The 26,404-nt window shown below is 40.6% G+C and overlaps 1 protein-coding gene across 16 annotated transcripts in view; it reads left to right on the forward strand.

Moving 5' to 3' along the window:
- The first annotated feature begins 765 nt into the window (after positions 1-765).
- Positions 766-26,404, forward strand: part of CSDE1 (cold shock domain containing E1) — a 42,095-nt gene continuing 16,456 nt past the window's right edge. Inside the window, exons 1-11 of one of the 16 annotated variants that reach the window (XM_051857366.3) lie at positions 766-920; positions 9,316-9,697; positions 14,256-14,402; positions 16,321-16,519; positions 18,870-18,979; positions 19,365-19,457; positions 20,086-20,183; positions 23,007-23,088; positions 23,375-23,503; positions 23,631-23,756; positions 24,420-24,632. In XM_051857366.3, coding sequence (XP_051713326.1) covers positions 14,265-14,402; positions 16,321-16,519; positions 18,870-18,979; positions 19,365-19,457; positions 20,086-20,183; positions 23,007-23,088; positions 23,375-23,503; positions 23,631-23,756; positions 24,420-24,632 — 1,188 coding nt within the window. In that variant the 5' untranslated portion in view covers positions 766-920; positions 9,316-9,697; positions 14,256-14,264. The remainder of the gene's footprint in view (positions 921-9,315; positions 9,698-14,255; positions 14,403-16,320; positions 16,520-18,869; positions 18,980-19,364; positions 19,458-20,085; positions 20,184-23,006; positions 23,089-23,374; positions 23,504-23,630; positions 23,757-24,419; positions 24,633-26,404) is intronic. The other 15 variants (XM_070077825.2, XM_070077826.2, XM_008264621.5 and 12 more) reach the window with 15 other exon arrangements.

The following is a 26,404-nucleotide window of genomic DNA, read 5'->3' on the forward strand; positions in this document are numbered from 1 at the left end:
CATTAGTCTCACTAGAGGAGCGTGCTGTATCCTTTGATGGGATAATAAATTGGATTTTTCTGTGGCCAGAATTTACCATTTTCTTCCTTCTCCAATTGGATGAACCATCCCTTTGCCCTGATTTCAACCTTTTAATTACTAATTCAGTCTCTTCGATTATCTGATAACATTGTGAATATCTTCTGGTAACTAGAAAGGTCGGCTGAAGGAATTTAAAGTGTGGTTTAACTGATTATGCAGCCTTGCTCACTCTTCGATCTGTTGCAATGTATTTCTTGAAGACAAAGGTCTTACTTTAGACTTTCAAATTACCTTACTAAAAACCTGACTCTCTAAATTCGTTTAATTGTAGTAGATAAAAGAAGGAATGCTTGCGTTGTGAGAAATTAAGGTTTTAGGACTTCTGGGTTATCCCTGGGAAATCCTGTTTTCCCTGATATGCCCACAGAATCATTAGTCCTCAAAGTTTAATCCAGCTTCGCTAAAATATATTTAGTCTTGCAATGACTAGAGACGCCTTAAATCCTTCACCACCCCGCCCCTAGCGTCCCAGCAGAGTCAGTAAACATCGAGATTGCTTTCCGCAGTACAACCCGGAGAAAAACCAGCCACCATCTTGCTTGTGGTTAAGCGCAGCGCACTGGTTAGCGTCACTCAGCCCTCGTGCGCAAGCGTATTAGGAGCACACAGCCCCCCTCCCCGCCCCGCCTTTCCCGTGCACGCGCTTGGAGCCTGCAACTCTCGCGAGAGAAGCGAGATTTATTCCTACGTACCGGGCCGTGCTGCTTATGGCGGCGCTGGAGAGGGGGCGCTGAGCTGTTGGGGTGAGTACGACCTCAGGGTCCACTTAGGGATAGCGAGAAGCCTGGCTAAGGGCGGATGAGAAGACCAGGACTAATGGGAGAGACTTCTGAGTCAAGGTGGGAACTGCTAGAGCTCTGGGTAGGGTGGATCTCACCCTGAGTTTTTGCCCCGGGTTTCCCCATTCGTCCTCCTTCAACTGTCTGGGCTCCGTGTCAGGCCTCAAAGCCGAAGCGAGGAGTTGAGGCCGGGGGGCGCGCGTGGTGGCAGTGGTGGTGGTGACTAAAGTGGGGGGAGGGAGCGAAAATGGAGGTTCCGACCGCAGCCAAGATGGAGGCAGAGGGTGCGGGGCTGGGGCGCGGAGGCTGCCGGGAGCTGTAGTCTGGCCGCCTCCCCCTCTGCGGCTTGGCCGGGGAAATGAGAACTACAGGTCCCGGCGGGCGGGGCGAGGGGGTGGTGGCGCGGTCCTTTGTGTTAGGTTGGAAGAGCCCGAGGCAGAAGAGAGGGGCCTACTCTTGACTCTTAGTTTCCTGGCTGTCACCTGCTTGGGAAGCAGACTACGAGGACCAGAGCGCAGTGCGGCAGTGGCGCCTTCTTTTGTGTGTGGACTGAGACCCCGCTCCATCTAAGGAAGTGCCTAGAGAAACGTCGGTTCCACAGTCTGGCACAGTAACGCGGCAGAACTGGCACCCTCACTTGCAGCCAGCTAGAGCTGGGGGTCAGCATCCGACGTCCCCTGTTCATCTCCCTTGGGTTTCTGGAGAAAGGAAACCAGCCCCTAATATTTTGGGCACGTGGCTCCCACCCCAGTATCGTGGGGGAAATGGCGTGCGCTGGGAGAGTCGAGTGGTGGCTTCCCCACCACCTCCTCCGGCTCTATGGTGCAAGCGCTTGGCCAGCATTGTGCAATGAACGGCTTGGCTTTGTCATTCTGTGTGGTTGGTTTTTTAGAGCTCCAGTAGGAGCACACGTTTGAGGTTTTTACCAATCTGATGTTTTATCAATACCAAATCTTGTAGCTGCCTTTTTTTTTTCCTGTTCTTTTGCTTTAAGATTTTCCCTTAGAAACACCCAGATGGCAGGCAGTGTTCTCTAACCCAGCCTTCAGTCTGTGGGGAAAAAAGATTCTGAACACTATGGGACCAGTTAATTATCTCGTTTTGCTCTTAAAATGTGCTCGGGAGGGAGGATGTTCTAAGGCTCCGGTAGTTAAATCTGTTTCTTTTGAGAGCCTTTGGTTTTTATGGGATTGCTAAGGACCGGCAGGTCGCAGCTAGGACTGCCAACTTTATTTTTTCAAATGTAGATTTCCAAATTACAGCCCAGTAATGCAAACTGCACTATACCAAGATGCTGAGTAATTTTCATTTTGGGTTGTTATAAGGAATACATTCTCAGTACTGTGTTGAGAGGTATTATGTATAATACCTTGTTCTTCTGGGACTAACCAATAATGGGTATCCTTGGAGTGGGTAAAGAGGGGGTTTATATATTTGAATAGGTGTATACCTAAGTCATGAAACCTAGATAAATACTCAACCTTGTTTCTTTTTGTTTCCTTTTAGCCCTAGGACGGAAATAAAAGAGATGGTAGTAGTTTGAGTGGTTTTGCAGCTGCTCTGGATGTTTACCATCGAGATGAGTATTTATAGCAGCTGAGTTGAAAAGTAAAGTATTTGAGGCCCAGAAGATAGGTTTTCTTTTTTTGTAAATAAGTTCTGACTTAAGAGTGACCTTTAAAGAGTGTGGTTGATAATTCTGGTAAATTCTTAGCAATGAGAATTGAGAGGGTGAAAGCTGACATACTCTCTTGCTTTACCCCACCCCTTTTTTCCCCTCCCCCCTCCTAAAGACACGCACATGTCTTTTGTTTGTTTTAATTAGGGCAAATGTACAAAACATTGTTTTAACCTTTTTCAGGTATATAGTTCAGTTGTAATAAGTTCACATTGTGAAGGCCATACTTTCAACAAAGTACTTGCAACATGCAAATTGCTTTTGGACAGACTTTTGAGGGGATGGATTTTAATACTGTATTGCAAAATGAAATAAAAATATTTAGGTCTTATTAAATACAAGTGGTGTGCCTGCTAGCGTTGTGTTTTCAAAAAACAAAGGGGGAACTACTTTAGGATACTTGAATCAAACTGTCTTATGGAGAGCTGTAAAGACTGGCATTTTTCGTAATAGAGAATTAGTACAGTTAGAAAAATGGCAGTTGTATTTAATAGGATTTAGTAACTAGAATGTGTGTGGTGGGAGACTCATTTTCTTGAATACCATCATTTCTTGTGTTAAATCCCTTCTGCTCAAGCAGTATTTTAAAAATTCCTTTGTCTTGATATTAGAATGTTTTCCACTTAACATGTGTGAATATCTAGTTAAAAGCAACTATAACACATCCTTTTCTGCTGAGGTAAAACATTAGTGTGTAGTTGAAAATAGATTAATCAGCAATTCTCACATTTTGCACATGTAAGCTGTCCATTGGTTTGAGGCTACAGCCAGTACTAATCAGTTAGTGATTTGCACTCCTTCTTTTTTAATAGCCACAAGCTCTGTTACATGGTGCCTCCTTTTATTACTGAAAACATTTGCCCCAAAGCTTTGGATTTGCTGTTTCTTTATTAGCTACATCAGTACTTCCCCACCCCATCCCATCCCCGCTGTCCAGTGTGGTAGCCACTAGCCACATGTAGCTTTTGTGCTTTTAAACTGTGACTAGTCTGAATTGAAAAATGTTGTAATGTAAAATAATGTCAGATTTCAAGCAGTGTAAAAATCTTGTATTTTTATAACCAGCACAGTGATTACATTTTGACTGTAATTGGTTTAAATAAGACATTGAATTAAAATTTATTCCATATGTTTCTTTTGATTTTAATCAAATAGCTAGAAAACTTTACACATTCGCATGTGGCTTGCATTCTGTTTCTGTTGGATTATGTTCATCTACATTGTTCTCTGATGTGCCTGGAGCTTTCTTCATCTTTCCACTCTGGCATATGTCCTACTTCAAAGTATTCGTGTATGTAACAACAGATAAATATGGTAGTAGCATTCAGGTCATTAATGGCCTAGCACAGTTGTTTCTACTGGTTTTGTATGTTTAGTAGTATCAATTTTATATCTTCTCAGTGGGAGGTAACAGATGTTTTAAGTTGGTTAGTTATCTAAACTTTATCATTTACTTAGATCCCAAAGTAACAGTGAATTCAAACCTGTTAAGCACCAAAGCTAAACAGGTTATAGCAAAATGTGTTATACATGAACTTATGACAAGTTAATGCATCAAGAAATAATGACATTAAGTCAGGTTTCCAATTGGAAAATTTAAGTAAGGCAGTTGAGAACTTTGACCTGTAAGGGTCTTTGCTCTTCCTCGCAAAGGAAGAAAGTCCTAGAAAGAAGGGAGATAGGTGGAGAGATCTTTTTAGGCTTTCATTGCCTTTTTAAAAAAAGATTATTTGAAAGGCAGAGTTACAGACAAGTCTTCCATCTGCTGGTTCACTCCCCAAATGGCTGCATCGGCTGGAGTTGGGCCCATCAGGAGTGCAGGGACCCAAGCACTTGGGCTGTCTTCCACTGCTATCCCAGGCCATCAGCAGGGAGCTTGATTACAAGTGGAGCAGCTGGGACTTGGACTGGCACCCATATGGGATGCCAGTGCTGCAGGTGGAGGTTTAACCTACTACACCATAGCACCAGCCCCTTTCATTACCATTCTTATCCAGTGAGTGCTGTCTCACTTTCAGATTCATTTGTTAGAATGATAAAGTGGGGGCCGGCACTGTGGCTCACTAGGCTAATCCTCCACCTTGCCGCGCCGGCACACGGGTTCTAGTCCTGGTCGGGGCGCCAGATTCTGTCCCGGTTTCCCCTCTTCCAGGCCAGCTCTCTGCTGTGGCCAGGGAGTGCAGTGGAGGATGGCCCAAGTGCTTGGGCCCTGCACCCCATGGGAGACCAGGATAAGTACCTGGCTCCTGGCTTCGGATCAGCGCGGTGTGCCGGCCGCGGCGGCCATTGGAGGGTGAACCCATGGCAAAGGAAGACCTTTCTCTCTGTCTCTCTCTCTGTCCACTCTGCCTGTCAAAAAAAAAAATTTACTTAAAAATGATAAAGTGGGTAGTGTAATTTGAGATGGATTTTTTAGCACATAAATAAATTAGCTCAACATGTTTCAATTTAATACTTAACTGTGTCACTGGCTTCTGTTAGGCCTTTGAGATAAAGCAATGACCCAAGGCAAATAGTAAATGAAACAGGTGGTTATAATTTTAAGACAGATAACATAGGGAATAGCCATCTGGATTCTGTCCAAGTAAAAGATTTAGCTTTAGCTCCTGAAACATTGTGACATAATAGTAAATAATTAGTAATGATACTGTTTCCATATTAAGCAAAGGAAAAAAAAGTTGATTATAATCAGTAGTCAGGGAGACTCTCAGATTAACTTTTTTTTTTTTTAAAGATTTATTTATTTTACTTGAAAGCCAGAGTTACACAGAGAGAGGAGGAGAGGCAGAGAGAGATCTTCTATCTGCTGGTTTACTCTTCGTTGGGCCACAACAGCTGGAGCTGTGCCTATTGAGCCAGGAGCTTCCTCCAGATCTTCCATGAGGGTAGAGGGGCCCAAGGACTTGGGCCATCTTCTGCTGCTTTTCCCAGGCCATAGCAGAGAGCCAGATCAGAAGTGGTGCAGCCAGGACTAGAACTGGCGCCCACATAGGATGCCGGCACTGCAGGCAGCAGCTTTACCTGCTATGCCACAGTGCCAACCCCTCAGATTAACTTTTGAATTGTTGCCTAACTAGTAACAATTTGAGTGGTACTTTTTTTTTGTGATTCTGTCTAGCTTTGGAGGAGATGGAGGGAGATACATTTATACCCAGACAGTTAAGGCACAAGAAGTTGTCAGTACCACCAATGAATGTTAATAATCTTGGCCTGAATAGATAGCTAATTTCACTGATGCCTGACCAACACTTTTTAAGTGCTTCAGTGTTAATTTGATTGAAAACATTTAATTATAGAAATCTCATAGCTGTGAAAATACTCATTCAGCCACTTAAATTTTTCATAATTGTTGGTAGGTTTCCTTGAGCTTTAATAGATACTAACAGGCCAAGACTGGCCCTCCAATAATCCTGAATGTTGTGATAATAAACTTGAGTCTGCTTCTCAGAAAATTGAAATACAATTGGAAGACCAAGATACATACACAGTCAGACACATGAAGTAAACAAAGTACAGAAATGGTTTGGGAGCTGGCGTTGTGGTACAGCGGGTTAACGCCCTGGCCAGAAGTGCCAGCATCCCATATGGGCGCCAGTTTGAGACCCGGCTGCTCCTCTTCCGATCCACCTCTCTGCTATAGCCTGGGAAAGCAGTGGAAGATGACCCAAGTCCTTGGGCACTTGCACCCACGTGGGGGACCCAGAAGTTCCTGGCTCCTGGCTGTGGATCTGCACAGCTTTGGCCATTGCACCCAATTGGGGAGTAAACCAACAGATGGAAGACGTGTCTGTCTGTCCCCCCCCCCCCCTTCTCGGTGTAACTCTCTGCCTTTCGAATAAATAAATAAATCTTTGAAAAAAAAATGGTTTGGTACCTGAAAAGTTGATCAGACGTTGAGTCAGTAAGTGGGTACATCTGTCTCATTTAGTAGAAATTAAGAAAATAATCAAAGTTTGTGCTGTAATAGTCAAGAAAGGTTTTCTTTTGTCACTTTGTAGCTAGCAAAAATGTATTTCAAAGGCAGTAACAGGGAGAGACAGATCTTCCATACCTGGTTCACACCCCAAGTGTCTGCAACAGCCAGGGCTAAGCCAGGCCCAGGCTGTATTCAGGTTTCCCACGTAGATGTCAGGGGCTCACATACTTGAACTATCATCTACTGTTTCCCAGACATATTAGCAGGGAGCTGGATAGGAAGCGGGGTAGTTGGGACTTGAACCATCACTCCAGTATGGGTTGGAGGTGTTCAAGCAACAGTATAATCCACAGCAGTACAACTCCCATCCTAAGATAGCAAAATTTAAATTCCTTGTGGAAAATTCGCTCACGTGAGCAAAGGCAGATAGAATTTAGCAGTCACCCAGTAGTTGTGTTTAAAGATTAAGGGAAGAAATGAGATAAAGGACTGGAGAGCAGTAGGAAGTGGAGAAAGGTAGTGACGCCTTGAATAGTGGTTCTTAACCCTGGCTGCCAGTCAGAAACATCTTGAGGTGGGGCTAGAGCTAGGTTTTATTCCTTCATTTTCTTTGAAAGGCAGAGACAGTCCTCCTACTGGGTTGCTCCCAAATACCTGCAACAGTAAAGTCCTGGTCTAGGCTCAAGCCAGGAGCTTAACCAGGTATCCCTGTGGTTGACAGGAACCTAAGTACTTGAGCCATATCTGCCTTCCCAGGATGCGCAATAGAAGGAAGCTGGGTAAGAAGCAGAGCTGGAACTCAAACTCAGGCACTCTGATAAGGGGTACAGGTGTCCCAAGCAGCATCTTAACTGTCGCACCAAGCACCTGCCCTGTTAGTTTTTAAGCAAGTAGTGTTAGATTATTATTTATTTGAAAGAGTTGGGGGAGAGAGGGATCCATCTTCCATCTGCTGGTTCACTGGCAGTGGCTGGGGCTGAGCTGGGCTGAAACTGAGAAATTGATCTGTATCTCCCGCCTGGGTTCAGGGGCACAAGAACTTGGCCCTTCTGCTACTGCTTTTCCAGTTGCATTAGCAGGGAGCTGGATTGAAAAGTACCAGCTGGGTTTCAAACCGCTGCTACTAGAGTCCCAAGTGGCAACTTAACCTGCCTACACTACAGTGCTAGCCCCCACATTTTAGAGGTTTTTTTTGGACTTGGGAATTTTTTGTAGAGACTTTACTGGTTAAGCATCCCAAATTCCAGAATCTCAAAACATTTTTGGTATCATGCTAGCACTCAAAAAGTTTTGGTTAGCTGAACATTTTGGATTTTAGGATTAGAAATGCTAAACCTGTTTAATGGTATCAGTGATTGGAATTTCATTCTCCTAGTCTAAGCTGTTTTACCAGCTGTCCCCTCTCACAGTGTTTTTTAAGATTTAAAAGGCAGAGTTAGGTCTTCCATCCACTAGTGCACTCCCCAGACAGCCACCTTGGCCAGGGTTGGGCCAGACTGAAGCCAGAGCCTAAGGCTTCATCTGGGTCTCCCACATGAGTATAGGGGCCTGAGCACTTCGCTGTCCTCCCATGCTTTCCCAGGCACATTAGCAGGGAGCTGGATTGGAAGTAGAGCAGCCAGGAAAAGAATTGGCCCCCAAGTGGGACGCCTGTGCTACAAGCTGTGGCTTGCCCTGTTGAGGCACAGTACCAGCCCCCTCACAGTTATTGCTGATATTTTCCAAATAAATATCCATTGCTTACTATACCCACTTTTTTCTTTTCCCTATGCGAATCATCTGTTAACAGCACCATTTTAGTTAACATTGGAGAGTAGGACAAATTAATCATTTATAATTTTATAATTCATGTAAAGCAGAATTGTATTTATTTCTAAATGTGTTTACTTTTTCTCCAGACATTTCTCATCTATTTACTCTAAACAGCTCAAATGACATTTATGTTTGCTTCAGTCAGTTCCCAAAGGATTTCAAGACTTAACGCTTTTATCAAAAACTAGGACTTTTTTACTCATTTATCAAGTTGAAGTGCTTCATAATCGGCTCTAAAAAGCTTTTGGACCACACACTCCATTTCACTTCTGTTCTGGCCAGGCTAGCCTATTTTCCTCTGAAACAAGCAATCACACTTGTTGCCTCAAACATTCATGCAGAAAACTTTTGATGTGTACTATGAAGATTATGTAATACCTGGTCCTTGCTTGCAAGATACTTAGAATTTACTGACATTTTCTGAGATGGCCTGTGTTATATTTCATGCCTAAAATATTCATTCAGTTGTTTCTTTCTTCTAAAATTCTGCCTTTTTGTTTCCAGGTTCAGTTCATACTCTACCTCTTAACAAGCCTCTGTGCGCACCATGTTGCTTTGATGCACATACAGTAGTGAATAAAAATTGAGTAGTATTTCTGGTATAGTATGTGACATAGGAATTCAAGTATTAATTGAGCAAATTAATTTGTTACCTTTCTGTCTTGTGTTCTGATTTTTCTCCATATATAACTCCTGTCTTCTCAGCAAGATTGCAAGTTCTCTGATGACAGGAACTATAGTTATGTTTTCCATAAAATCTAACAGTTGCAGGGTGCTTATAAAATGCTTATACTAAATTGAATATTCTGTATAATTTCAAGCTTATTTGGTCAGTAAAGACTGTGGATAACTTGATCTTAAGTGTGTTACTAAAGGAGGTGGTTGTTAATACTGCAGAGATTGTACAAATATCAAATGAGTTTGCTTGGAAGTTTCCTGCTTTACTTGCTTGACTCGTGATTATAAGTTAATGAAGTAATTTTGTTCATTTTCTCACCCTCTGTTCCTAACTCTCCCCTGTATGTTGTACTTATGTTTTTTGTTTCCAGTATGAAGTGTAACAGAACAGACTTTACCACCTGAAACTGCTGCTTCAAGTTCAGATCAGGCAAAGAACAAACCTCGAAACAACCAACAAGACCAAAGAAGAGTACACTTAAGTTGAAGACACAACACTTGATCTGAAACAAGAAGTTTGTGCCTACTCAACAGCTTTGAAAGAGCACTTCCCAACGCTGCTAGTAGTCTTTGTTTTCTTCAGTGCTGTACTGTGAGATTGCCCGGTGCAGCAGCAGTTGTATTCTTTATTAGCTTGATAGATCATTTTCTCTCGCTCTTTAATACTAGCAACTTTCATCCTTTGAAACGTGTGCTGAAAAAGAAGAGTCAGCAAATACTACTGAAAGTGCAATATTTGATTATCATTGCGAGGTAGGTTTGTAGTTTTCTTGTTTTTAAAAATGAATACCATGGTAATTATTTAAGTATAACACTTTGATCTTGTATGCCATCTAGAATGAAAATATCAATACTAGATTATTTATTGTCTATTGTAAGACAAAGGGAGTGTTTGACTCAAACTGATATTTTTCCACACAGGATTATATTAATACATTCTGCTCTTTTAATTTATTTGGTCTCTTAGAGAAGCTCCAACTGTACTAAGTGCTCTCTCCTGGATAGATTTTAAATAATTTTTCATTAAAGTACATTTTATCTTTTGTCTTGGTACTGAGTGATTATGTCTCTTGATTTTACAGACTTTAGTGTGTGGGTTTTTTGTTTTGTTTTGTTTTGGACAGGCAGAGTGGACAGTGAGAGAGAGAGACAGAGAGAAAGGTCTTTTTTCCGTTGGTTCACCCTCCAGTGGCCACTGCGGCTGGCGCACCACGCTGATCCGATGGCAGGAGCCAGGTACTTATCCCGGTCTCCCATGCGGGTGCAGGGCCCAAGCACTTGGGCCATCCTCCACTGCACTCCCTGGCCACAGCAGAGAGCTGGCTTGGATGAGGGGCAACTGGGACAGAATCCGGCACCCTGACCGGGACTAGAACCCGGTGTGCCGGCGCCGCAAGGTGGAGGATTAGCCTAGTGAGCCACGGCGCCGACCAAGGGATCCAGCTCCTTGCTAATGGCCTGTGAAAAACAGTGGAAGATGGCCAAAGTGTTAATACCTCTGCAGCCTGCATCCAGGAGACCTGGATGAACCTGGCTCCTGGCTTCAATCTGGCCGAGCCCTGACTGTTGAGCCATCTGGGGAGTGAACCAGCAGATGGAAGATCTCTTTCTCTCTCTCTCTTTCTCTCTCCCCTCTCCCCTCTCTCATCTCTGTAACTCTGACTTTCAAATAAATACTTTTTTTTTTTTTAAAAGAGAGATGGATAAAGCCTAAATTTCATAAGTTTAGAGATTTTTGTCTCTCGTATTGACTACTATATGAATAGATCCTAGAATAGTACTGCTGCATTATAGGTACTCAAGATTTGGTTGAATGAATAAGACAATGGTTTAAGGATGAGGTGAGGAGTCAGAACTGGATTTTTTCCCCATATTTACCATTTTTAGATCTCTGCCCTTCAGACACCTGTTTTCTTATTTATAAACCTTAGGTTATTTCTGGTCTTTTATTATAATACAGTTGAAGTCATATAAATATCTTGTATTTCTCATTTCATTTTACAGTGCAAGCATATTTTTGTATATCCTAATGACTGCTTAGCATTATGTAAATTACCATGACTTCTTGAACTGTGAAGTGTTAGGCTTTAGATTGTGTCCAGGAATTTCTTACCAGAATGTTTGAGTGAATGTACTTGTACCTAAAACTTGTCCAGGTTTCAGATCTCCTCAGGAGAAGTTTCCTGCAGTAAAATTATTCAGAAAATACCTTTATGTTTTGATACATATTGCTAAACTGCATCTCAGAGAAACTGTACCATTTTACTATGGTAAAAGCATATGGATTATTCTTACCCTTTTTTTAATTTTTAAATATTTTAAAGTCTTTTCTACTTTGGAATATGAATAATGATAAAGCAAATTATCTGGATTTTTATTGCCAAAATACAGGGTTTTCTCTTCTTTATTTTTAAAGATTTATTATTTATTTGAAAGGTAGAGTTACAAAGAGAGGCGGAGGCAGAGAAAGAGAGGTCTTCCATCTGCTAGTTCACTCCGCAGATAGCCGCAACAGCCAGAGCTATGCTGATCAGGAGCCAGGAGCTTCTTCCAGGTCTCCCACGCAAGTACAGGGGCCCAAGGACTTGGGCAACCTTCTACTGCTTTCCCAGGCCATAGCAGAGAGCTGGATCAGAAGTGGAGCAGCTGGGACTTGAACCAGTGCCCATATGGGATGCTGGTACTACAGGCAGCAGCTTTACTTGCTACACCACAGCTCCAGCCCTGGGGTTTTCTTGTATGTTTTAAAGGTTTTGTGCTTAATGATAAATGATCCTCAAGAGTAATTTTTTTCATTTATCTTTTTATTTATCGATAATTCAGCAAATCAGTGCATACTGTATCCCGGGCACTATTCCTATAGACTCCCAGGATTTAGCTTTGAACAGAAAGTCACTGCCCTCAAGAAGCTTTTGTTCTGCAGTTTGATTTGCTTAAATTTTAGTGCACTAAAATATTTTTAATTCTAAGTATCAGTTTCTTTAGGGTTTAATATAAATGTACTTTTTTTAAAAAGATTTATTTATTTATTTGAAAGAGTTACACAAAGAGAGGAGAGGCAGAGAGAGAGAAGTCTTCCATTCACTGGTTCACTCCCCAATTGGCTGCAACAGCCGGAGCTGTGCCCATCCAAAGCCAGAAACCAGGAGCTTCCTCTGTGTCTCCCACGTGGGTGCAGGGGCCCAAGGACCTGGGCTATCTTCTCCTGCTTTCCCAGGCCATAGCAGAGAGCTGGATTAGAAGAGAGCGGCCGGGACTCAAACTGGCGCCCATATGGGATGCCGGTGCTTTAGGCCAGGGCATTAACCCGCTGCACCACAGCAACAGCCCCTAAATGTACTTTTTTTGTATAATCAAATATTGATCCTTTCCTGCATAATTTTTCCAATGATTTCACATCTAGAAAGTCTCACATATTTTATAAATATGTGAGTGCACATCTGATTTTCTAATATTTCTTAGGGCATCAACTCAGTTCACTTGGAACATGTGTTTTGTATGCTATGAAGCAGGCAACTGAATTTTTTCCCCGTGTTAAAAACCAACTAACATTTACATACCTGTCCCTTCCACCACCACCACCTCTTTTCTGAGTGCATGTGTCTTTTAACTTTTTTTTTTTTTTAATAAACCAGTTTGTTCAGCTGTTTGCTCTTTCCATTAGTCTTCTACTTTTATCTATCTGTTTTTACAAGAATTTCCACTTTGTTTAAGGGGACTTCTTGAAAGTGTTTGGTGCTGGTTAAAAAATCCATTTACAATGCTATAGAAATAGAGTTCAGCCAAATTATTGGCAATTCTTTGAACAGAAAAGTGTTAACATTTTATCATGTCTAGAGTCATTTGGTATGTTTTTCCCTTTGGGAAACAAGCCCCCTTCCAAATGGATAAAGGCTAGAGAAAGAGCTCAAGTCATCAGAGATGCTGGGAGAGAGGGAAAGCTCTTTTTCGGCTCTTTTGGTGTGTATTTATGGATAAGACTCGAGCAGTACAGCCTAAAACCCTGACATAGAAAGGAACACTAGCCTAATTCCTTCCAATTCTGGCTGGTTTTTCCTTTGTTGAGGAAAAATAGGATTCTCATCTGTAACTTGCAGGTATTTATGGCAGGACTGGAGACTTGAGTCTCTCTTTCTGCAGCTTTTTTTTTGTGGCTTATCACAAGTCATATTTTATTTGCATAATGAGAACTACAGTCTAAACATAGAAAAAAACTTAAAAGGCCTGCTGTAAGTTAGTGATCCAGAAGAATAATCCTCAAATTAGTTTGATCATATGCTTGTTAGTTAAAAACATAAAATGTGTTGTGTTTGAGTTGTAAAACAGTGTTAGATAAAGAGGATAAAGGTGAAATAAGCATTATTAAATAGTTTCCTATTAACAGTGCAGAAATGTTTCATTCTCATTGGAAATACTATTTTCTGGATGCTTAGTTTTTAAGTATTTTGTTTAAAAACTTTATCCTATCATGAGTTAGTATCTTGGACAATATACGTGTATGTGTTTTGTTACAATTGTGAGTTCATACAATCTAGACCTTGACTATTTGGTACGTTTGTCAGGTTTTATTAGGTGGACAGTTCTTTCATAATGTGGAAGTTAAAGAACCAGTACTAGGAATAGAAGTGTTAGCTTCTAAACACTTTGCCTATACTTGCCTTATATTCCATCTGAGATTTCTTCTGTGAGATTCTTTTTCAGCAATTTTTACATTTGTAAGGATAGTTAAGCTAGATAACTAAATTGTATGACCACTTAATTGGACATATTTTAACTGTAATATACTGAGAACAAATAAATGAGCGAGGGCTTCATTATCAACCTATTATGTTCTCTACTTTCCACACAGTCTTGGAGTAATACGTGAGACATGACCATATGACATGCCGACTCAGAACTCTACTGTAAATATTTAGTATTTATGAAAGATCATTTAATCTCTGGGCAAAAAAATTTACTTCCTTATTTCCGCACCCAGTTGGATTACCTGTGTGTAATCTACTTTAAGGGAGAGCACTGATATAGAAGGTTGGATTTTAAAGTTGCTGCACATTGAGAAGACATTGGGCTGAACAGACTCACTCCAGTGACAGAGCATCCTTATAGCATTTAAAAAATTGTAGAAACCATGGGTTAGTGATTGAGTTTTTTAAATGTTTCAGTTTGGCTTTTTAATGTTATATTTTTCCTGCATAATAAAAAAAAGATCGAGTTATGTTTTGCTGGACCTGGTGTGTGTACAAAGATTGACTATGAAATGTGCATTACATAGTTACTGATCATAGTTTGAAACATTGCTATGTTACTACAGCTGTTTGAGATGGAAAACGTGTTTAGTGTGTCATCAGATCCTCATCCCCCTCCTCCAGCCCCTCCTTCACTCTCTTTGCCTTTGTCTTCATCTTCTACCTCACCTGGGACTAAAAAACAAAAAAGGACCCCCACGTATCAGAGATCTGTAAGTCAGGAAAGCAGTGATCCAAACTTGTCTCGCTTTGTGTTAATAGCATGACTTAGGCCCTCTCGGTCTGGTTGAAATGCCCTGAAGACTGTCTAACTTGCCTAATCATCTCTTTAACCTTGAATCTTGAGAGATAACTTATGTGGTTTAGGACCTTGCTGCTCAAAATGTGTCCAAGAATCAAGCATTGATTGTTACCTTGGATCTTGTTAGAAATAGAGGATCCAAGTCCCCACCCCTACCACCTCCAAATCTGATTTTAACCAAAATGCCAGGTAACTTAAGTTTGAGAAGCTGTTGTTTAGAGCCCATATTCGGACATAGACCTTCTTGGTTTAAATCGGCCACTGCATGACTATGGCAAGTTGTTTAGCCTCTGTGTGTCTTATTTTCTTATTGGTAAGATGGCGGTTAATATATTTTATGGGCTTTTATGAAAATTAGCATTACTGTATTTCAAAGAACAGTGTAGTATGAAGGAATTAGAATTTAGCCACCTATAGATACGAGGTGAAGTTACCTTCCTAACTACTTACGCTTCTGTTTATCTCCCTAGAATTTTAGTAATTATATTTTTCCTAATGAAAATATATCCCTCCCCCCCTTTTTTTTTTCTGACAGGCAGAGTGGACAGTGAGAGAGACAGAGAGAAAGGTCTTCCTTTGCCGTTGGTTAACCCTCCAATGGCCGCAGCGGCCAGCGCACTGCGCTAATCCGATGGCAGGAGCCAGGTGCTTCCTCCTGGTCTCCCATGGGGGTGCAGGGCCCAAATACTTGGGCCATCCTCCACTGCACTCCCTGGCCACAGCAGAGAGCTGGCCTGGAAGAGGGGCAACCGGGACAGAATCCAGTGCCCCGACCTGGACTAGAACCCCGTGTGCTGGCGCCACAAGGCAGAGGATTAGCCTAGTGAGCCGCGGCGCCGGCCGAAAATATATCCCTTTTTAAAAATGATAGCCAACATCTCACTTAAAATGCTTAATCAGTTTTTCAGGGTAAGAGCCTAAAGTTTTAAAGATTTAAAAGTGTTGCTACTCGAGTAAATTACAGACCTAGCCTTTCCTACAGATTTTGGCATTTTGGCCTATTTTATGCTTCACTCAAACTTTCCTAAACTAAGTAATAAAACAAAATACCCAATGTGATAGTGTGTAATAATGCTTGATAGCCTAAAGAGATTCCATTGCATTACATCTAAGTAGCTGCTTTTTCATTGAAGAATATTTCCTTTTGCTTTATCTTTTCCAAAAAAACAAAATGACAGTATTTACAGATTTCATAAATATCTAGAAAGTGGAACATTTCAGGTGAAGGGTTCTTTTAAATGGACCTGTGAAGTGCTAAAACATTTTTAGAATGGAAATACTCTTGGCTGTCTTGGACTTTTGTCTTAGAAATTTTCTCACTGTTTTGTATTACTTTCTATTAGAGGACATGGATTAGTCCAAACTTGTCCGGTGTGGGTTAAGCATTGCAAAGAAAGTTTACTGCATTAATCTATTAACTTTATGCCTTCAAGGTGCATGGCTTACGAGTAATATTAAAAGGTCGGTGTAATTTTCACAATGGATGTTAATATCTCATCTTAAATATTAGTAACTATTGTTCTGAAATTGTTTAGTAGTGTAAAGTTAACAGTCAGCCTTTACTAATGTAGTTGCTTTACCTTAATAGTAAATTCCAGAGATTTTTGTCTAGTAAGTGAAAATTCTAACTTAAATGGTGGTAATTCCCCCAGAATGTTTCCTCTGAAATGTTTTATTAGCTAAATTAACTTTTCATTAATAAAACTCAACCCTTTAACTTTTTTCCTTTTATTTTGAAGATTTAATGATTTGTTAATTAGATTTAGTATGCTGTGGAGATAATGTACAGAACAATATGTATTGAGATCTTTTTCTTTTTTAAAAAACAGATGAGCTTTGATCCAAACCTTCTCCACAACAATGGACACAATGGGTACCCCAATGGTACTTCAGCAGCACTGCGTGAAACTGGGGTTATTGAAAAACTGTTAACCTCTTATGGATTTATTCAGTGTTCAGAACGTCAAGCTAGACTCTTCTTCCACTGTTCACAGTATAATGGCAACCTGCAGGACTTAAAAGTAGGAGGTAATCTGTCAGTTCTTTTCAAAAATGTAATCTCAAGTTGCTCTTGGATGTTCCTGAGACTGCTTTTCAAAAAGTGTTTTAGTCAGAATTCTGGTCTTTTAGTGGTACTAAACTCACTGAAGTATATTTGTGTAAACTAGTATAATCCTAATTCGTGTTATAGTGGTTTCTTTTTTAGGAGTGAAATACTTATTGAGCAAAAGATTTTTTGAGATTTTGTTTTGTTTTTGTTTTTGGACAGATAGAGTTAGACAGTGAGAGAGAGAGAAAGGTCTTCCTTCGTTTGGTTCACCCCCCGAAATGGCTGCTACGGCTGGAGCTTTGCCAATCCGAAGCCAGGAGCCAGGTGCTTCCTCCTGGTCTCCCATGCAGGTGCAGGGGCCCAAGCCCTTGGGCCATCCTCCACTGCCTTCCCGGGCCACAGCAGAGCTGGAGTGGAAGAGGAGCAACCAGGACTAGAACCCAGTGCCCATATGGGATGCTGGCTCCACAGGCGGAGGATTAGCCCAGTGAGCCACGGCGCCAGCTCCCATGCAGTTTTCTCGTAATAGACATTTTCTATGAACTTTTTGAAGGTTCTTCATGTGCATGTATTCCCAGGGCTTTTGCACTGAAATAAACTTATCTATCTTTTTGTTTTTAAAGATTTTATTATTTGAAAAAATCAAGAAGTATTCCATTCACTGATTCAGTCCCCTAATAGCCACAGTGGCCAAGACTGGGCCATGCTGAAACCAGGAGCTTCTTCCAGGTCTCCCATGTGGATGCAGAGGACCAAGCACCTGGGCCATCTTCCACTGCTTTCCCAGGTTACATCATCAGGGAGCTGGATCAGAAGTAGAGCAGCCGGGACTTGAACTGGTGTCCGTATGTAATGCCAACACTGCTAACCTTCACCAGAGCACCAGCCCCGTGCACTCAGATTTTTAAGCCAGCAAAAATATGATACTTAAGATTTTTTTTTTTACCAAGTAATATATTTTATAGGACTTACATTACCTAGAATACCACTACTAGGACTATTTGAAAATTCATCTTGGTGGTTGTCACAGAATTCACTTCAACATATGAAAATGTTTGACTTACTAAAGAACTGAAGTTTTGAAGTCTCAATGTATCGTTTTTGTTTTTGTTTTTGTTTTTGTTTTTGTTTTGTTTTTGACAGAGTGGATAGTGAGAGACAGAGAGAAAGGTCTTCCTTTTGCCGTTGGTTCACCCCACAAGTGGCCGCTGCGACGGGCGCACTGCGCTGATCCGAAGCCAGGCTTCTCCTGGTCTCCCATGGGGTGTAGGGCCCAAACACTTGGGCCATCCTCCACTGCCTTCCTGGGCCACAGCGGAGAGCTGGCCTGGAAGAGGGGCAACCGGGACAGAATCCGGCGCCCCGACCGGGACTAGAGCCCGGTGTGCCGGCACTGCTAGGTGGAGGATTAGCCTAGCGAGCCGCGGCGCCGGCCTCAATGTATCGTTTTTAAAACATCTTTGACAAAGTAGTTGCCTCACACCTTGAATATTTGGTATTCTAGATGCTCTAGATGCATGCTATCAGAGCAGTATTTTGGTGAATCTTCACAGCAACCCTGTTTGTTAGGAATTCTTTGCAGAAGAGGAAGTTGAGGTGTTGGGTGCCCTTTTTTTTTTTTTTTTTTTTTTTTTAAGATTTATTTATTTATTTTGAAAGTCAAGAAAGAAGGCAAGACAAAGATCTTCCATCCACTGGTTCAATCTGCAGGTGACTCCAATGGCCAGGTTTGGGCCAGAGTGAAGCCAGGAGACAAAAGCTTCATTGACGTCTCCTGTGTGGTACAGGGACCCAAGCACTTGGGCCATCTTCTGCTGTTTCTTCCAGGCCACTAGCAGAGAGCTGGATCGGAAGTGGAGCAGCCAGGACACAGACCAGCACCCATATAGGATGCTGCTCTCACAGACAGCTTCTTTACCTGCTGCTCCACAACACTGGCCACAGGGTGACTTTTTAACTTGCTGAAAGTTATATTGCTTCATTGGTAGTATGTGTTAATGCTGTGAAAGCTAAGACTTAAGATGTGGCTATCTTGTTTTGAAGGTACTGGTTCTGAAACTTTAATATGTATCAGATTTAATTGGAAGTTTTGTTAAAACATAGGTTGCTATACTCGATCCCAAGTTTGTTTTTGTATAGGTCTGGAGTAAGGCCCAAGAATTTGCATTCTACTAAGCTCCTAGGTGTTGCTGATGTTACTGGCCCCAGGGGTCTTTGAGACCATCCATTGATATAAAGCAGTTCAAATGCTATGTTAAGTATAGCTTGGAAATGAAATACCATTTTGCAAAAGTTAGTGCAATAAGCATAACATATTCTTTATTTTAGATGATGTTGAGTTTGAAGTATCATCTGACCGGCGGACTGGGAAACCCATTGCTGTTAAACTGGTGAAGATAAAATCAGAAATCCTCCCTGAAGAACGAATGAATGGACAAGTTAGTGACTTTGATGCTTTGTGTTTTCTTAGGGCCCTACATTTGCATATCTTTCACATTAGAAAAGGAAGATTCTCCCCATCTCCTTAGTTTGCACGCAAGAGAGCTGTAGTGTAAAGATTATTATTTTAAAATTATATCAGAAGCACTGGCATTTCTTGACTAATAAAAATATGGTCAAGACTCAATTTGGGTTTTTACATAAAACCCTTACTGTCAATTTATGTACTATAAGTTTGAGACTTGGCAGCATGACATCCTCTTGTGGATCATATCAAAATGCATCCCTGTGTATAGTATAGAGGATATTAAAATTCAGTTTATATTGCACAGTGCTGCTCCTGAAATGATTAGCAATGGAAATTTTTTTTTTTTTGACTGGTAGGTTGTGTGCGCTGTTCCTCACAACTTAGAGAGTAAATCTCCAGCTGCCCCGGGTCAGAGTCCAACAGGGAGTGTATGCTACGAACGTAATGGGGTAAACTTGTGTATTTTTCTTAAACCTTTGCCTGATCCACTATGTGATCTATAAGCGTACTTTAAAATTCACAATAGAAAACTTAAGCTGCATTTGCTAAAATCAATTTTAAATTTGGTTTCTAAGAGACTTCAAGTGCAGCATGATCAAAAAATCTAAAACGAAAAATTCCATAGGACTTTCAATTGTCTTAGCTTGCCCAAGTGTGACCTTAGTTAGAACATTAAGGTAAAATGCTCCTTTTAATCACTTTTTTGGGGGTTGTTGGAGGGGATCTTTTTTTCTGGTTCCTGTTAAGTACTAACTCGAGCTTTATTTTTGTTTGGAATGCCTTATATAAAAATTGGGTTTTTTTTTTTTTTTTTAACTATAACTACAGTCTCTGGGCAAATGCTTCCACTTGTGTAAGCTTTTTGAAGTTGATTGCTGCTCAGCTGTGGACTCGCAGAAGTCATTAGCACCATGGAGGGAAAGTGTGTGTTTACATAAATAACTTAATTGTCATAAAGCATTTAATTTTAAGACATTTGGCTTAAAATGCCAGTATCAGAAGTATTTAAGGAAAATCACAGTATACAATGAATACTACACCCTGCCAAGATAGTAATAATAACTTATTAATTCACAGGAAGTGTTTTATCTGACTTACACCCCTGAAGATGTTGAAGGGAATGTTCAGCTGGAAACCGGAGATAAGATTAACTTTGTAATTGATAATAATAAACAGTAAGTTCTATTAAAAATTCTCCTAGGGTATTCTTTTTGGGATTATTGCATTTCAGTTTTTTTCCATGTTGTCTTGATCGTTTTGTTTGCTTAACTGAGTATTTGAGGGTCTGTGAGTATTCTCTGACAGACCCTATGCAGGATATCAGAAATAGAACGAGAACTGAAAGATGGTTAGAGTTAAGGAGCTGTCCTAGAGATTAGTGAATAAGTGGCAGTGATTGAGGTAAGGTTTTGAGGGAAGGATATGAAGTTAATAGGGAGGTGAGAAGAAAGAGTGATCTGTAGATACTCCTAGAGGGGTACCATGGCATGTTTGGGAAAATGACCAAAAGTCTGAGTTGATTTAATTGGGTTGTAGGGATATGAAGTTGGGCTTTTAGGGATTTGAAGGCTTTAAGACATGGAATCTTTGGAATTGTGGAGATAGTAGACTTTGGAGAATAGGAGTGCTCTGGGCCAGGGGTGAGTAATGAGAGTCAACATGAAAGTTGGAGCCCTACAAAAGATAAAGCACAAATGGGATAGTAGAGAAGTCAAGTCACTAGGAAGATAAAGTATCAAACTTAATAGTAGATTAGATACAGAGGTTATTGGAATTAAGGGCAGTCCCAGATACTGTTCTTTTCATCTGCTGGGCTGATGTTGGCACTGTTAAGTGGGCTAAGGAGATACAGAAGGAAGTATTCAGGGTGGAAGAACCATTATATTTATTTTGGCAATCTGAGTTTGAAGTCACTGGTATATCTAGATATACCAAGTATGCATTTACATGCGTAACTGAGATTTAGAAGGCTAATAATGGGCAGGAATTCTACTTGTAGAGCTGGTGAGCATAAATAGTCAAGGAAAGTAGATAAATTTTTATTTGGGGGTTGGGAGAGACAAAAGATCCAAGTGGAGAAGGAAGTTAAAAACAAGTTGGAGAAAGTGCCAGCAGTGTACTTTTAAATGGCATATGGAAAGAAAAGTTCTAGGATATGGACAGAATTATTTGCCTTGATCTTGTAAGGCTCAAAAGAATCTGAGTTGTGGGTATGGATATTATTAGTACCAATCTGAAGGCCTCAGTTTAAAAGTAGGAAACCAGAGGATAGAACATGATTTCTAATGAAGGAGCCACTGATACTTTTTTTTTTTTTTTTTTTTTTTTTTTAAGATTTTATTTACTTAGTTGAGAGAGAGTTACAGACAGTAAGAGGGAAAGACAGAGAGAAAGGTCTTCCCTCTGTTGGTTCACTCCCCAAATGGCCGCAACGGCCAGAGCTGCGCCGATCTGAAGCCAGGAAGCAGGTGTTTTCTCCCGGTCTCCCATGTGGGTGCAGGGGCCCAAGCACTTGGGCCATCCTCCACTACTTTCCCAGGCCATAGCAGAGAACTGGATTGGAAGAGAGGCAGCTGGAACTGGAACCGGCGCCCACATGGGATGCCGGCAACTCAGGCGGAGGATTAACCTACTGCGCTCTGGTGCCAGCTCACTGATACTTTTAACATTTTATTTAGTTCTTGTATGTGCTAAGCCCTTGGACTTAGTGTTTTATATATAATTAATTCTCACAGTTGTCTTACTTGGTGTCTTATCTGTAAAATGAAACAAACTCTTTGTTTTTTTTGACAGGCAGAGTGGATAGTGAGAGAGAGAGACAGAGAGAAAGGTCTTCCTTTTGCCGTTGGTTCACCCTCCAATGGCCGCCACGGCCGGTGCTGCGGCCTGTGCACCCCGCTGATCCAAAGGCAGGAGCCAGGTGCTTATCCTGGTCTCCCATGGGGTGCAGGGCCCAAGCACTTGGGCCATCCTCCACTGCCTTCCCGGGCAACAGCAGAGAGCTGGCCTGGAAGAGGGGCAACCGGGAAACAATCTGGTGCCCTGACCGGGACTAGAACCCGGTGTGCCAGTGCCACTAGCTGGAGGATTAGCCTATTGAGCTGCGGCGCCAGCCTAAAACAAATTCTCAAAAAAATTTAGTTACCTAAATTCATACAGCTTACAAATTAGCAGACATTTGTATCCTTGACTGACTCAAAAGCCTTATTGCTGCAGTTATTTGCAGAAGCAAATAGGGGTCTGCTGTCTTTGTTATCGTGTTAGATATTTGAAATAAAAAGTAGTTGGGCTATGATTTGTCTATGAAGAATTAAGGGAGGTAAATTGCTTGGTCTTCAGCTCTTAAAACAGCTGTGTCAACAATAGTGTTATATGTTATGGAGACTGTTATCTCTAAAAGTTGAATTTATATTGCACAAAGATGGGGGCAGTATAAGCAACAGGTGACATCTCTGGTTTCAATTCTTCAATGAAAGTGAATGTCAGGGTTTTTAAAAACATGAAAAGTTCTCAAAATTACTGCATTTACTCACCTTTCTTTATTTCTGTGTCACCAGTGCCTTAGTTTGCATCACATAATATTCAAATACTTGTTTAGCGGATAACTGTTTCTAGAACTTTATTGTCTACCTTTGGTAGCATTCACTGTTCTTTAGTTGGACTCGAAAGAGTTGAACATTATATAACCTAGAATAAGTTTATTTAAAAAAATCATCTTTTCAGCAGTCCAAGGAAAAACCCGAGTGTGTGTGTGTGTGTGTGCGCACATATGTGCATGCACACGTGTGTTTGCGTGTGCACGCCAAGTTTAGAAAGCAGGGAATTTTCAGCAAAAGTCCTTCATGTGTCCTTCTCTAATTAGAAGTCTTAAATCTTAACATTTGTTCTTAAAAATGGTATTGAATTTTTGATACCATAGAAAATTACTTCTTTAAACTGATGTCCAACCAGACTAATGCATTTTTAGCAAATCTCATTCCCTTGTTATTCCTTTCTAGTACTGGTGCTGTAAGTGCTCGTAACATTATGCTGTTGAAAAAGAAGCAAGCCCGCTGTCAGGGAGTAGTTTGTGCCATGAAGGTAAGCATTCAGTTTGAGGATCTTGAGTTTTTCTTTGACTGCTCTGCTCTAAGTTTTGTATTTCAAAACCAAACCTTTTCCTTTTCATCTTTCTTCCCTTTCAGAAATATTTCACCTTTAACTTGATTCATCTCTGAAAGTTTCTTGTAATAACATGGGCTGTTTAATTGATAATGTTACCCAGTTGTTTCAACTGCATCATTTTCTGAAAAGCTTGTTGGTTTTTAAGTCATAATCATAAATTTGTACTCTGGTAATATTCTTGGATTTTTTTGTTTTGCTTTAGGAGGCGTTTGGCTTTATTGAAAGAGGTGATATTGTAAAAGAAATATTCTTTCACTATAGTGAATTTAAAGGTGACATAGAAGCCTTACAGCCTGGAGATGATGTGGAATTCACAATCAAGGATAGAAATGTAAGATAGTTAACTTGATCTTTGGCCTTTTAAGATTAATAATGGGGAAAAAAGATTAATAATACATGTTTAAGAAATTGCTTATAATTATCTTACTCCCTTTTCCTCCACCCTCATCTGATTTTAGGGTAAAGAAGTTGCAACAGATGTCAGACTATTGCCTCAAGGAACAGTCATTTTTGAAGATATCAGCATTGAACATTTTGAAGGAACTGTAACCAAAGTTATCCCAAAAGTACCCAGTAAAAACCAGGTAAATAGTCTTTTTCAGGAGAGTTGTCTTTCACCTCATTAGCAATATAATAATATGCTCCAATATACTGAAATTTTATTCCTTGTGATGAATGTTGTCATGTAATAATGAACCATTAAATATCTCTTTGTGTAATTCAACTAATTGAGAAGTTTTGATGTATCCGTAAATGTGTTTTTTGCCTGGGTGATAAACAGAAAAGGCCGGAAGAAGAAATACTGGTTAAATTGTGAGGAAAGCTATTGGATTAGGCTCTATTGGGGTGTGCATTGTTTTATTTCTTTCTGATTCCTCACACCCCACCTCTCAGCAATTTGTTTTCTTTGGGAGGGGTGTAAGGAGAAGGATGATGTCATTGCTGAGTAAATGTGGAAATAAAAATTTAAAAAGTGAGGAAATAAAAAAGACTGAAATGCTCTTACCTGAATCTCTTCATATTAGAGTTAAGGTCTTAACTGCAGGGCGGAGATTTTGTGCTTGTATCATGTAACCGTACAATGTGAAATTCACTTTCAAATTGGACTTATATTGTCAACACCTTTTTTTCCCTTCAGGGAACTATCTGTCATAAATAACATGGGTTTGCTGTGTGTTCTTCTTGTTTGACTTAGAACTAGGAAGGATGAGAAATCTTCAGCTAAAATCGTTTTTCCTTCTCATCAGAATGACCCATTGCCAGGACGCATCAAAGTTGACTTTGTGATTCCTAAAGAACTTCCCTTTGGAGACAAAGATACAAAATCCAAGGTGACCTTGCTAGAAGGCGACCATGTTAGGTTTAATATTTCAACAGATCGACGTGACAAATTAGAACGAGCAACCAACATAGAAGTTCTATCAAATACATTTCAGTTCACTAATGAATCCAGAGAAATGGTAAGTGTTGTATGTTACCGGATCTGTATATAATACAGATTGTGTGTGCACGTGTAGTATTACAGTTGAATTGGTACTACATTAACAATTCTTGTGAGTGAATGACCATATTGGGCAGTTACTTTGTTAAGGTAGTAGTATTCAGACATATGAATCAGTCTGGGTTTGGTGTCTGTCTCAGTTATATTGGAAATACATGTGAAGACGTTTTAGAATGGAAATCTGACAGTATGATCACTAAGATATTTTGAAAGTTACTGATTGACCCTAATATGAAGAATGAGAGGATTCAAATCTATTATTATAGAAAATGGGTTTTCCCAAACTGTTTCCTAAGATGTTCAATAGATACACTAAATTAAACAATAGATTAGATTTGTTTTCTTTTGTGGTAGAACTTTGCAAATTCTTTTTAATGGATATGTTTACTAACATTGTTTTCCTAACCATGTTTTACAAACTCAGGTTTTGTGAATTAACTTTTTATTGGGGCTGGCGCTGTGGCATAGCAGGTAAAGCCGCCGCCTGTAGTGCTGGCATCCCATATTGGGCACCGGTTTGAGTCTCGGCTGTTCCACTTCCTATCCAGCTCTCTGCTATGGCTTGGGAAAGCAGTAGAAGATGGCCCAAGTCCTGGGGGCCCTGCGCCTATATGGGAGCCCCGGAAGAAGCTCTTGGCTCCTGCCTACAGATCGGCACAGTTCCAGCCGTTGGTGCCATTTGAGGAGTGAATCAGTGGTTGGAAGACCTACCTACCTACCTCTCTACCTCCCTGCCTCTCTCCCTCTCCCTTTCTGCTTCTCCTCCTCTCTAACTCTGACTTTCAAATAAATTAATTTTTATATATATTTAAATATTTATTTGAAAAGCAGAATTACTGAGATCTTCCATCTGCTTGTTCACTCCTCACATAGCCATAAAGGCTGGGTCCAGATTCAAGTCAGGCTCCTGACAACTCTCTTGGTCTCCCACTTGGCTACAGGAGCCTAAGGTCTTGGGCCGCCATCTGCTGCTTTCTCTGGCTCATTAGCAGGGAGCTGGATTGGAAGGGGAGCAGCCTCAACTTAAATGAGCACTCATATGGGATGCCAGTGTTGCAGATAGTGGCTTAACCCATTGTGCCACAGCGCCAGCCCCATCCAGGCATAATTTACATTTAGTTCTGTTTCTATGTCTCAGTAGACTGGATGCACTCAAATTTTACAATCCTTTTTTTAACCTTTGCCTTTGGAGAAATAATCTTATTGGATGCTTGACAGTGTACTTTAATTTAGTTTGGACATCTGAGTGATTTGTTCAAGCTGCTCATGCAGGATCTGTTTTACTTTACTTAGCCTGGTTATCATCAAGACTTAACAAGAATTAAATGTCAGAATATTGTTTAGATCATATTTAAAACAAGTTAGAATAGTCACTGCTGTACTATCTGATTGCAGGTTGATAATTCCTTTTCATTGCTTTCAGTAAACATTGGAGTGCGTAAAATGTTCCAGGTGCTTGATGACAATTCTCTCACAGAACTGATAATAAGAGGAGAAAGCATATAAGAAAAGAATTTTACCATATTTTATTCTTCAAACATAAATCTTAGGTCCTTCTGGTACCTAAACTTGAATAAAATTTTTGAGGTAGAAACCAGAGAGATTCCTCTTTGATGTTTTTGAAATGTTGTCCTAACAAATTAGTGAAATTTTTAAAAGTATATTGTTAATAGTTAGTTTTATGAGATATTGTGGGCATGTTTCATGTTCAAATATTTGCCGAAGAATAAC

Source organism: Oryctolagus cuniculus, chromosome 7, assembly GCF_051225735.1.
Source record: "Oryctolagus cuniculus isolate XC-2025 breed Fujian yellow rabbit chromosome 7, ASM5122573v1, whole genome shotgun sequence".
Lineage (NCBI taxonomy): Eukaryota > Metazoa > Chordata > Mammalia > Lagomorpha > Leporidae > Oryctolagus > Oryctolagus cuniculus.